The 14,450-nt window shown below is 34.7% G+C and overlaps 1 protein-coding gene across 1 annotated transcript in view; it reads right to left on the minus strand.

Moving 5' to 3' along the window:
• BRIP1 (BRCA1 interacting helicase 1) overlaps positions 1–14,450 on the minus strand; it is a 191,443-nt gene that overhangs the window by 162,147 nt on the left and 14,846 nt on the right. Inside the window, exon 6 of the mRNA XM_065909282.1 lies at positions 14,161–14,280. Within this exon, the coding sequence (XP_065765354.1) occupies positions 14,161–14,280 (120 nt within the window). The remainder of the gene's footprint in view (positions 1–14,160; positions 14,281–14,450) is intronic.

The raw sequence follows: 14,450 nt of genomic DNA on the forward strand, positions 1-14,450 counted from the left end.
GGTTAAGACTCCACACTTCCAATGCAGGGGGCATGGGTTCCATCTATGGTGAAGGAACTATAAGACCCTACAAGCCCTGAGGTGCAGCCAAAAAGGGAAAAAAAAAAAAAAAAAACAGGCACAGAAGGAAACTTCCTCAACTGGATAGAGAGCATATACAAAACACCTACATCAATCATCATTCTTAATGGGTTTTCCCCCCAATGAAACTTGAACAAAGATATCTACTCTCATCACTCCAATTCAACCTTGTACTGCATATCCTAGTCACTAAGATAAAATAAGAAAACATATTAAATCCAAATACTAAAAGTAAAATAATGTTTATTAGAGAATGCAAACATACAGCTCTGTATTTAGAAAGCCCTATAAAATCTTCAAAAGAGCCAATCTTCAACTAGAACCAAAAAATGATTTAGCAAGTTTGCAGGTCATATGGTCAATATACAAAAATGAGTTCTATTTCTATAACAGCAACATATTTCTTGTTCAGTCACTAAGTTGTGTCCAACCCTTTGCAGACCCCATGGACTGCAGCATGCCAGGATTCTCTGTCCTTCACTATCTCCCAGAGTTTGCTCAGGTTTGTGTCCATTGAGTCGGTGATGCTATCTAACCTCTTATACTTTGCCACCCACTTAACCTTTTGCCTCAGTCTTTCCCAGCATCAGGGTCTTTTCCAATAAGTCAGCTCTTCATATTAGGTGGCCAAAGTATTGGAGTTTCAGCTTCAGCATCAGTCTGTCCAATGAATATTCAGGTTTGATTTCCTTTAGGACTGACTGGTTTGATTTCTTTGTTGTCCAAAAGACTCTCAAGAGTCTTCTACAGCATCACTATTCAAAAGCATCAATTCTTCTGCACTCAGCCTTCTTTATGGCCCAACTCTCACATCAGTACACAAATACAAAGTAAACTATAAGTGGAATTATACCATATTGGCCCATTTCTAACTGGCTTATTTCTCTTAGCATAATATCTTCAATCTTTGTTGGAGCATGTGTCAGAACTTCTGTCCTTTTAGGGCTAAATATTCCATGTATACACTGTATTTGTTTATCCATCCACCTGTCAATAGATACATAAGTTGTTTTCACCCTCTGGCTCTTGTGAATAATGCTGCTATGAACATTGGTATACAGGCAAGAATATGGCAGTGGGTTGCCATTTCCTCCTCCAGAGGATCTTCCCAACCCAGGGACTGAACTCACATCTCTTGTGTCTCCTGCATTAGCAAGCGGATTCCTTACTACTGTGCCACCTGGGAAGCCCAAGTGTTTCAATATGTGCTTTCAATTCTTTGTTACATATATACCTAGAAATCGAATTACCATACAGTAATTCTATTTTTAACTTTTTGAAAAACTAGGAATAGGTCTTTAATTTAAAATTATAAAAAGGAAGAAACAAAAAAAAAAAAAAAAAAGGAAGAAACAGAATGAATTCTCTGGTGTTGAACTGAAATTGGATATATTGTTATGAACACATAATTTTAGCATACAAATAGACAAACATGTATCTGTAAATATATACACACACATATATTACAGACACATATTGCCTAGTTCTGTCTGCTTAAAGAGCCTGGAACAGTAACCCCAAAGGAAATGGGTAAAATCAGTATCAAAAACCTGGTTTCTAAATAATATTTAAAAGAAACCAAGGTTCTTTGGAAAATGGAAGGAAAAATGGATGAATCTAGGACAAGGGGAGGAAAACAAGACAGAGATGACCCTAGCACATCTTACTATGCCAGAAGGCAAATAAGTGTTCTAAGAACAACAGATACATGTCAGAAATACACAAGCAACTTAACTGAACTCCAGCTTGAGCATTTAAACAAATCATATAATGGATTATCACTTAATAAAGAGGAAAATCATGAGTCCATAAAGATAAATATAAAATGAATAAACTGAACGTTTGATGAGGACATGCTATTTACAGTTTCAGAGTTCCACCCTACTAAGTCCTCTTCAGTTAAGAAGGAAGATAACTTAACAGTGATGCCTAGCATATTTATCAAGTCATCAAAGTAATAATCAGTAATGTAATGAAATTATTTGCCACCTCATAAGATGCAATAGATAGAATGCAGCATCACTTTTGTGACATTCTTGCCAAAGACACATAACTGTAATCTTATGATAACAAAACCCAAAGTTGAGAGACATTCTAGAAAGGCTGTAGTCTTCTGAAGTGTCAAGGTCATGAAAGACAAGCAAAGACTGAGGAACTACTCCAGACTGAAGAAAATAACTAAATGACAACTAAACAGGCAACGTATGATTCTGATCTGGACCTTTCTGCTATAAAAGCTTCATAGAGACAATGGCTAAAATTTGATCTTGTTCTGAGTATTAGATAACAATGAATCAATTATAATTTCCTGATTTTTATGGTTTTATTAAAGAATGTCTTTGCTTTAGGAAATGAACACTAAAAGTATTCCAGGGTGCTGGAATATCACATGAATAACTTACTATCAAATGGCTCATGGGAAATATATATATACTTGCACTGTATTTCTAATTTCTGTAAAATGCTGTGACTATGTCAAAATCTTTAAAAATTTTAATAAAGAAATCAATCTGCCTATCTACTGGTCAGAAAATTGGTCAATTAACATATAGTTTTCTAAGGTAAAGTTATTTTTCCATACCCATGATCATTGAGTGAAAAGCTTCTAAATGGCAACTGTAGATTCTACTATCACTAAATGTGAATACACATCAGCTAGATTGTTGTATGTATTCAATGTGTCTACAGATCAACAAAAATAACGGTCAAATCTTTCTGAAACATTCACCATGAAGTTCATTCAGCATGATGGAGATTTGAAATTTTTGAGAATAATCCTTTCTATTTCCACTGTAGAGGTCACTATTATGTCTTCTACAAGCTCTTAAAAAAATCATAACTATTGGAGCTGAAGGAAACTCACTCAGGCAATTACTCATCCATTCTATCACCCTGCCCTTAGGTAAATCTGCAGATAAAGCAAGAGGTTCACACTAAGGCCGCCAATTTCTGGCCTCACTTATCACAACTAAAACAGCACAGGTCAATGACTGGTAAACTGTTTTTAAAGGGCCAAAGAGTAAATATTTTAAGTTTTGTGAGCCATGTGGTATCTGTCATAACTATTCAATGCTACCACTGTAGCACAAAAGTAACCACAAACAATATGTAATGAATGTAAGCTGTGATCCCCAAAATTTATAAAAACAGGCAGTGGGCCACGGATTGTAGTTTGCAAACTTCTGGCATAGGGGGGAAAAAAAAAGGTTAGATCAAAACCACATCAAAATAGACTACTTAAGATTTCTATTTCTAAAAGCCTTTTCTACAACCATGATACATTAGGTGAAAAGTAAAAGCTATATACACTATTAGTCCAAATTTTAATGGAAATTTCTTGGCAGTCCAGTGATTAGGACTCTACACTTTCACCGCCTGGGCCCAGGTTTGATCCATGGTCAGGGAACGAAGATCCTGCATGCCTTGCAGTGAGGCCAAATAATTTCAAGAAGTTTTTTTTAATAATAAATCATATCCAAATTTTGTTCTTAAAAAGTATATGCATAATGCATTATATATATATATACACACATACATATACACACACACATATATATTAATGGCCACAAATTCTTCTCATTTCTATATGTAAACGCTTTTTGCAAGGTCATTTGGTACCTTTTCTCACCAAGGGGTGAACTCCATCCCTTGAATCTGGGTTTGGCCATGTGACTTGCTTTGATGACTGGGATATTAGGAAACAGAGGCTCAAAAGGTATTTGGGGTTTGCCCTCTTGCTGTTCCTTGGGGCCACCTATATATATAAGCTGAGTTCAGTATACTGGATGATGACAGACTCTCACCCCATGGTCCCATGTCCTAGCCAACTGCCAACCAACCCTATGAAGCAGAGTTGTCTTGCTGACCTGCAGCTGACCATGGATGGCATGAGTAACCCAGCTGAGATCAAGAGAAACGCACAGCTGAACCCAGCTGACCCTCAGAATAGTAAGCTAAATAAATGGTTGGTTTGTTATACAGCAACTGGTAACTAACTTTGTGTGTGTGTAAAAGGGGACAGCAAGCAGAATAACAGGGTTTGATACTGAGGGGATAGTTGAATTAAAGATTAATATTACTAACCAGAATACACATTTTGATCATTTCCAAATTTTTGCTAAGGAATAGATAATGTTTTTGTACTCAAAAAAAAAATCATTAAAATATAGATACTAAAATTCAACATCATATATTTTCATTATTTTCACTAAATATTGAGAGTTTAAAAAATATGGCTATTCTTGATCTGATGCATTTAAATGAGTTAACCAAATTTAAGTTCTGTCAGAGTTTGGAGATAAACAGTTACAGATATATCGAAAACTAAGCAAATGACAAGACTAACATTTAGCACTAGAAAAAATAAAACCTGGTTTGGGGAGAGAAGTGTAATCATAATATAACACTTGGCTCAGTTTTAATGATACTTGCTGCTGCTGCTATTGCTGCTGCTAAGTCACTTCAGTCGTGTCCGACCCTGTGCGACCCCAGAGACGGCAGGCCACCAGGCTCCCCCGTCCCTGGGATTCTCACATGATTACAATAATGTAAACAGCAAACACTGTGAAGCTTGAAGGTGAGAAGTAATGAAAAAATTAGACAGTAGGAAGAAAACAGAAGTTATCCAAAACTGAAAACTCAAGAAAAAGACTGTAAGTGCTTGTCATTTTAAAAATAAATAAATATCAGAATAAACAGGCAAAATAATTAAAAATTAGTGACCACACAGCGGGAAGTGGTAGCAACTAGAACGAGGGCAGGGGTCTACTGCTTTTTGTTTGAAGCCACTACAATTCTTTGACTCTAGCTATATACATACATGCTTTAAAAAAAATTAAAAGGCAAATAGAAAAAAAAGTCTGGAAACCAACCCAAGTATATATAATAATTTAGTATATAATAATAGCAAACCTTCAAATCAGGAAAAATTATTCTTTAGACACTGGGACAATTGATCTTCTATTTGGAAAAGCACACAGTTAAAGGCTGGCCTCATGCATATATTAAAATAAACACTATAAATAAGAGAGCTAAATGTAAAAACAAAATTTAACTATAACAGAACTATGAAAAATATCTGTGGTAAACTTATACAAAACAATCCAGAAAGATTCTCATGAAGGTGTTGCTCTTGTTTACTTCTGGGTAGCAGAAAGGGGGATGGGAGTAATGGTTTAAGGGAGAATATTATAATTTTTACTCTGTACAGGTTTATACTAATACAGGTTTTTTTCAAACAATGTATAGTCCTATTTCTTTCTGAATTTAAAACTTCCTTTGACTCTTTATTAGATAAAATACACAAAATGTTTAAGATACTTAACCTTCTCTAACTGCAGGATGACTAAAAGAAGATATTTCAATGACAGACATATTGAATAAAATTCTTTTTCTTGCCAAGTAACTTTGCTGTTTTCCTCAACAGTCAACAACAAGACATTTTCCCAGCCATTCCTTTTCTCTTTTCCAGCATTTATAATCCATGAATCTATATTCAACTCTATTTTAGAAGCAGGCTCAAATCACAATTCTATCATATACTTATAACTATTACCATCATCAAATAATATATCTTTGGACTTCAATTTTCTTACCTATAAAATGAGACTAATATCTGCTCTATTTTATTCACAGAGCTGATGTAAGGATATATGAGAGAACATAGAAATTGCCTGGCACAAGTATATATTCTGAAAAGCTATCACTATGTTATTATTATTAACTCTTACAGAAGTATAAGTTATTGTCTTAATTTTATGGCATATAATAGTTTTCTAAAATTCTGCTGCCTTGTATAAACTATACTTCATCTAGGTGATAATATTATTTAACAACTTGTTCCTAGAGAAGCTACAGAAAATAAAAGTTGTTTCTAATCTTTTGTTTATATTAAATACCAATTTTACCTCTTGGTCCCTGAAATCATTATTTGATCTTTTATTTTTTGTGCTAGGACATTAAAAAACTGTAACTTTTTAAATATACTGTAAGAAACAGTGGTAAATAATACACTTTCTTAAAGTCAGTCATTTTTCCATTCATTTATTCAACAAATATGTGAGTACCTATTAGGCACAGGTCCTGCGCCAGATGCTAGTTATAAAAAAGAGAACAAGAGAGACATCACACTTGTTCTTAGCGACAGCCTGGCAATGAGGCAAATAAAACCATGAAACCTACAAATAAACCTGTAATCATAAACTTTGGTAAGCATCATAAAGAACAGGGTATTGAGAGAGACTAAAAGAGCAACGAATCTTAAATGAATTATCTATATAATATTATCTATGAGAGTACAAAAATAAACTGTCTTTAATCTATAGGTCATCTGGAAGAGTCTATTCAGAAGAACAGTAACATAGTTGAGAGGATCAATTCTAAAGCCAGAATGGCTGAGTTTTAAACCAGTCTCTACTCATCAGCTTCATGAGATGAACTTAAACTATCTGGGAATCAATTTTCTCATCTGTCATTAAATGAAATATTAATACTTTCCACATAAGGTTATCACAGGGATTCATAAATTCTTTTGTTTTATTTCGAAAATTGTCAAATTCACACAAAACTTAAAAGGACTGGCAATAACCACTAACTCACAGGAACCTGTATTTACCAAGTCAACTAGTATTTTCAGGATGCTCAGAAGAGTTCCTAAAACATGGTAAGCACTGTTTCACTAAATAAGCAGTTATTTTAAATAAAATGTAGAATTATGAGATAATGACTTGTAAAACAATGACTTTTCAAAATAAATTGGTCATTTTCTCCTGAGATCCTAAAGAATATACGAAGCATTAAAGGGAGATAGAGAAGGGCAGTAGGGGGTGAAGAGAGGGAGAGAAAAAGAGAGACAGAAAAGAAAGCAAGATAGTGGTATAAGAAGAAGGAAAAGAAAAACAGACCAAGGCTTTGCACAACATCAACACTTTATCTGAAGACCAACAGCGCACTCTGCTGGACCCAAATCTTCTCTACATACTAGGCAAAAATGAATACTTATAAATCAAGGAATATTATTACTTCTGTCAAAGTATATATACAATGTTGGGATTTATTTAATAAACAGCAGAAATAAGCATAAAATGTGTCTATGAAAATATCTCACTGATTTTTGAGGATTTATAAATTCTAGAAAAATGAGTATGAGTGGTGGAACAAGGTAATATCAGTTCACTGGCTCAGTAGTGTCCGACTCATTGCGACCCCATGGACTACAGCACGCCAGGCCTCCCTGTCCATCACCAACTCCTGGAGTTTACTCAAACTCACATCCATTGAGTTGGTGATGCCATCCAACCATCTCATCCTCTGTCATCCCCTTCTCCTCCCGCCTTCAATCTTTCCCAGCATCAGGGTATTTTCAAATGAGTCAGTTCTTCGTATCAGGTGGTCCAAGTACTAGAGTTTCAGCTTCAGCATCAGTCCTTTCAATGAATATTCAGGACTGATTTCCTTGAGGATGGACTGGTTGGATCTCCTTGCAGTTCAGGGCTTCTCCAACACCACAGATCAAAAGCATCAGTTCTTCAGAACTCACCTTTCTTTATGCTCCAACTCTCACCACCATACATGACAACTGGAAAAACCACAGCTTTGACTAGATGGACCTTTGTTGGCAAAGTAATGTCTCTGCTTTTTAATATGCTGTCTAGGTTAGTCATAGCTTTTCTTCCAAGGAGCAAGCGTCTTTTAATTTCATGGCTGCAGTCACCATCTGCAGTGATTTTGGAGCCCCCCAAAATAGTCTCTGTTTCCACTGTTTCCCCATCTATTTGCCATGAAGTGATGGGACCAGATGCCATGATATTAGTTTTCTGAATGGTGAGTTTTAAACCAACTTTTTTACTCTCCTCTTTCACCTTCATCAAGAGGCTCTTTAGTTCTTTGCTTTCTGCTGTAAGAGTGGTGTCATCTGCATATCTAGGTTATTGATATTTCTCCTGGCAATCCTGATTCCAGCTTGTGTTTCATCCAGTCCAGCGTTTCTCATGATGTACTCTGCATAGAAGTTAAATAAGCAGGGTGACAATATACAGCCTTGATGTACTCCTATCCTGACTTGGAACCAGTCTGTTGTTCCATGTCCAGTTCTAACTATTGCTTCCTGACCTGTATAGAGATTTCTCAAGAGGCAGGTAAGGTTCTCTGGTATTCCTATCTTTTTAAGAATTTTCCACAGTTTGTTGTGATCCACACAGTCAAAGGCTTTGGCACAGTCAATAAAGCAGATGTTTTTCTGGAACTCTCTTGCTTTTTCCATCAGAATGGTAATATTCTATTCTAAAATATAATATTTTTTCTTAACCATGTTTTGACCACATGGAGCCTGATGCCTCACTAGATCTTTGACACATGAATTAACTTTGTAAACATGAATCTAAAAATGTAAGGAATGGGAAAAAGCAAGGGACACTGGAAGGTTAACTCATTCAAGAGAGGAAGTATTGACATTTTCTGACTTGAAGAGTAAGGAAGCTGACTAGAGATAATAGGAAGGTAAAAAGACAACTACCCAATTTAATTCACAGGTTGGAAGCTAAATTATTTTCAAAAAACTAAGAAAATTTAAAATAAAAACATAAAAAATTTAATGCCAAGTTTAGAAATAAACAGAAATCATTAAACTAATTTATCACTTACTTTATAGGGGAAAGTTATCCAGAAAATAATACAACTGCAGACTTTAAATGTATGAAAACGATAACATTTTATCTCTGTAGGGATAAGAGAAGGGGTTCCCAGGTGGTTCAGTGGAAAGGTACCTATCTACCAATGCAGGAGACGTGAGTTCGATCCTTGGGTGGGGAAGATCCCTTGGAGAAGGAACCAGCTACCCACTCCAGTATTCTTGCCTGGGAAATCCCATGGACAGAGGAGCCTGGCAGGCTACAGTCCGTGGGGTCGCAAAGAGTTAGACACGATTTAGCGACTGAACAACAACAAGAGATAAAAGAACTAAACCATTAATTTACAAATCCAAATAACTATTCTTCTAAAAAATAAATGCTCCCTTTAAGTTGCATGCATGCTCAGTCGTGCATGCACACACACACACACACCCACAAAATGGAACATTATTCATCCATAAAAAAAAAAAGAAATACTGCCGTCTGGGACAACATGGATGAACAAGGAGGATAAGTTAAACTGAGAAAGACAAATTTATATGTAAAATCTAAAAGCAGACACAAACAAACAAAACAAGCTCACAGATGCAGAGAACAGATAAGTGGCAGCCAGAGAGAGGGGTGAAGAGCAAAAGAAATGGATGAGAGAGGTTAAAAGGTATAAACTTTCATTTATAAAATAAGTCATGGGGATGTAACGTAGAGTATGGCAACTACAGTTAATAATACTGTATTACATACCTGACAGAAACTAAGAGAGTAAATATTAAAAGCTCTCATAAGAAGAAAAACCTTGCAACTATGTAAGGTGACAGATATTAACCAGATTTATGGTGATCACTTCCCAATGTATACAAATAATGAAGCATTATCCTATACACCTGACATTAACATATTAAATGTCAATTATACCTCCATTAAAAAAGAGAAGGAGAAAAAAGAGTTGAACTAGAAACCAAAGTAAATTTCTAGCAGGGGAAAATTTTTTTATTTTTGTATTACTATACTCAAAGACTCCTTTCTTTAAATAAATGACCTTTACGTACATCCCTATTATTCTTTAATATATTATATCCATGGAAAGGTTTAGCCCTGGTTCTCTGAAAAATGAGAAGTTTTAGTGCTAAATATCCATGTAAGATTTACCACAAATGCTACCATAAGCTTTTAAAATTAAGACGACAGTCAAAATACAAAGTACTAGAGGTTTTCTTAACAATTTACTAAAATTTACTAAATTTACTAACAATTTACTAAAGTATAAAAGAAAGAAACATTCACATTAGCTAAAACTTTACATTTTGTACTAATTATGCTTCTACTGCAACTGCTTACTCTATCTTTGCTAGGAAAAAAAACATTGAAAATAACAGATCATTTTGCGTAAGTATTTGTGGGATTTTCCATAAAGTTACTTTATATATTCATGCTTTTCAGTATAGACTAGCAAAAAAGAGAACAAATATTAGAGCTTAGCCATATGGTCTTTTCTGTCAATGCAAAAGTACTCTGGTATTTGATAAATTTACTGTATGCATGCTTAATTAGTATGGCAAGTATCCTGTATGTCTTCTTACAAGTAAAAAGTCACTAGTGAAACGTTATCATTTGAGTTACTAGAGTTAGTTGAGATTTAGCTTGTTCAATAAATCTTCAAACTTAAAAGAAGATTGATTGCCAGAAACCCGTATCTTTAACAGTATGGATAATAAATCACCTACTTATGAAAAATACTCCATTTCTAAGGTAATACAGTTATACCAGCTAAAACCAATAAAGAAAATCTGTAATTTCTGGTTTAAAAAAAAAAGCTGATATAAAAATACAGATACACATGAATTGATACAATTATACTTTGCCAATGAGATCATAATGATCAACATAGTACACAACCAAAACAAGAAATCCATCAAAGAACTTAGTTTAAAATTAAGTTTAAAATTACTCAGCCAGGAGCATGGTAGCTCTTCTTGGTCAAGCAACCTAAATTCTAAACAGGTTGAGTCATAAACATCATTAACACAAATTAAAATAATTAATTATAAACCTAACTTTAAAATTTTACATTATTAACCAATATAATATAATAGCTTTTATAAGCAGCATAAAAATATACAACTATGACGCTGCTACTACTGCTGCTCCTGCAGCTACTTTTACTACCACCTACCACTTAAGCATCAAGATATGCCAGGTACAGTCTAAGCACCTTGTAAAAGTATTAAATTGTTTAATCCTCTAGCAGCTTTGTAAGGCAGATACTATACCCATTTAACTATACCCAATTAACAAATGAGAAACTGAAGTAGCAATAGTTTAAAAACTTAATCAAGGTTACAAAAGTAGTAAAGAGCAGAACTGTGATTAAAACCCAGGCTGTCTGATTTGAGTCCACTCTCTTTACCAGTAAAAACCAAAATGAAATTAAAAGTAAAATCACTCTCTATCTTATTTTAGCTATTATCCAATCATAGCTTACTCTAGACTTGATTTCTTTCGACTTTAGGCTTCTACATAATTGTTTCATTATCTTGATGTTAGAATACTGTTTAGATAGCTCCAGAACTTCTGAGAGGCATTTTAGAGAATATATAATAAAGCAATTAGAGCATCTGCCAGAGCATCAGATTGCTTAGGTAGGATATAATAACTCCACAATTTTCTGCTTTGTGATCTCAGACAAATTACTTCTCAGAGTTTCCTTATCTATAAGATGAGACTAACAATAGTACCTGCTTCACAGTCATCATAAGAATTCAATAAGATTCTACCAACAAATACTTAATGGATAACTAATATATACCACATGCTAATCCTCGGTACCAGAATTACTTGTGAAAAAGATTGACATTACATTCTAACAAGGCAAACAGATAATAAACAAGTAGACTAATAAATTCAAACAGTAAGGGCTATGAAGACAATAAGGCACTGGGAAAGAAAATGAACAAGGAAGCATTGGCAGAGACAAACGTAAAGCATATATTATTATTGACAATATTAAAAACTGAGACAACTTCTCCCAACAAGGCTTAGTGAAGATAATTGACAACTTCCCCCCACCACAACTTAGTATTTTCAAGAATTTAAAAGAAGGCCCTTTGAGGGCAGGGATTATGCTATTGATTCACTCAGTCTACAACTAGGGTCCTGGCACTAGGTTAGGTGCTTGAAACAGAAGTGAATAAAGCACTCATAGTCTTCAAGGAGGTCTCAATCTACTAGAGAACCTGGTGTTGTCTGTAACTGAACCCAGAGCCAGTGGAGAAGATATGAAGAGTAATAAGCTAAGTGTCAAAAACTGAGAAATGCAAGGAACATTCCAGATGAGAAATCTAACTCAAAACTGGAAACATCAAGGAAGGTTTCCTGAAGAATTAGGAGAAGTCAGTCAAAACAGAGTGGGAAGGAGGAGAAAGAGCAAAAGAATACAAAAAGTTTATAAAGGCTTAAAGTCCATACAAGTAAACAGGAGCCTTATAAGCCATCTAAACACTTTTGGAATTTGCCAATGAGAGTTGTTTCATCCTTTACTCGAAAAAAAAATATATATATAGGCAATATGAAACAATAGTTTTAAGATACAGGACATCGGGTAAGGAAGAGTTATCCCTGAGGGATGGGAAACAAAGGATTAAGCCTTAGGATTGTTTCAGCTTGTTGTGCTGAGCGTCTCCAGGCTGTGGCATGAGAAAGGGAAACCTAGACACAGCCCAGCAAACTCAAGCTGAAGAGACGTCACTGAGAGTTCAGGGAGATCAAGAAGATTAAAGTTCTCAGGCAAGAATACCAGAAAGGAGAGAGCTGCACAGAGAATGAACTCCAGAGGTTTGCAGAAGGACCTCTCAAGTATCTAGTAGAGTACTGATCAGCACACGCCAATGAGGAGACAATCTAAGAGAGCGGCAAGAACCACCTGAAATGAGACACGTAGAGCGTGGAACAGTGCCTGTTCCCACTGCTAGGCTAGAAAACGTCTTAATTCATGAAGCATGATTAGGTAGAGGATTCAAAAAGAGCTAGCCTCTACTGAGGTAGCCCAAAACTAAACCCTGATCAAGTCCTCCCTAACAAATCTTAAAAGCAAGACCCAAAAGGATCAAGACGATTCCAAGTAATAACTGCATCCCAGAACAAAAGTCAAGAGGGTTTGTAGAAATGCAATATCCAGTGTTTGGCAAGGGAAAATTCACAATATTTGGAATTCAATAAAAAAAATTACCAGGAATGATTCCACTCATATAAAACTATGGCAATGAAAACTAGTCAATAGTGACTGAAAAAAAAAAATCTGTGATTGCCTAAGGATGGTGAGGAGAAAAATGTCCACTGGTCTGTCTTGCATTTGGATGAATCTTTTCCAGGTATCATTTTGTAATATCATAAACAGGTCATTTTGAAAACATTTGGTATACTGATTTTACAGATCTTACAAATAAATGTTAATACATTTCATAATATCAAAAAGTCACATATATAACATCACCACCAATAAATATCATCAGAAAAGTCTTTTAGGTATCAGAAAACTGCTAATCTCACAGTAGTATATACAATTTTTCAGATTCTGATTTTTCACTTGAAAGGTCAAATTTTATCAGGCTCACTTTATTTTCAAGAATCACTGTAGTCTGTCAGTTATTTTTTGAAGTAAAAACAATGTTCTGTGAAAAATGTGACTAGTTTAGCTCACAATTCAAACTATCCTACAAGTGTTTTTCTTTAAGATAACCATTCTATTCCCGAATGTGAAAGTGTTTTACAAAAACTATTCTTCACCCAGAATTAAAGTCTTAAGGGTGAAAAATTTAATAAAATTAGTAACTTTTACTGCTTCATCAAGGACATTCTTAAGTGAAACTGGCTTTTCTTAATTATGCATTAAAGACAGAGAAGAAAATTACTATTAATACACATTGGTGGCACTATCTTGATTGTGCTAAAGCATCAAGAGTTTTACCACTCTTCGCTTTTGCACCATCAATGCAAAACTTGAAGACAGTTTAAAAAAAAAAAAAAGGTAAGTAACATCTTAACATCAGTATGAAAGTACTTCTGACCCCAAAGACTGCCTAAAAAAAAAATCTCAGGAATCTCCAGAGTTCCCTGGCCTAATCCTTAAGAACTGATGCCCCACGAATACTGAAAGACCTTTAGGGAAGAAAAAAAAAAGAACTTTAGGATATGGAATTCACAAACATCAGAATGTACAAGAAGGGAAAAAAAAAAAACCTTCAGATCTCATTGCAGTCCAATTTTCTTATTTTATAAGTGAAGAAACCGGCACAAACAGCACAGGTTTCCCATTTCTACAGCAGCAGACATGCAATAGAACTTAAGACTTCTGAGTTTTTCTCTATTCTTGATTATACTAGTCTTTCTCTTTTTCAAAACTGCATTAACAAATACCACATTTGCCTTCTTTAAACTGAACAATGTCATAAATACATACATTCTGTGGAGACATGGAGTTTATCTTTCCTAACAGAGAGTTGAGTTTTGTGGCCTTTCCTGAAGCAACTTTTGCATCCAAATGGTGTACCTCCTTCTCAAAACAATGACGTTTTCTGATCTGTAAATACAGAACCAAATTGAAGTTTATTGTAAACTAAAAGTTTGATGAGGCTAGTTGTTCTCAAAGATCAAAATAGCTAGAGTGTGCACTTTTAGCATTAAAAAAAATTACTATTTCTAACTAGTAACAATCAAGTTTCTAACAAATAGGCACTTTATTACAAGACC

This window comes from Muntiacus reevesi, chromosome 18, assembly GCF_963930625.1.
Source record: "Muntiacus reevesi chromosome 18, mMunRee1.1, whole genome shotgun sequence".
Lineage (NCBI taxonomy): Eukaryota > Metazoa > Chordata > Mammalia > Artiodactyla > Cervidae > Muntiacus > Muntiacus reevesi.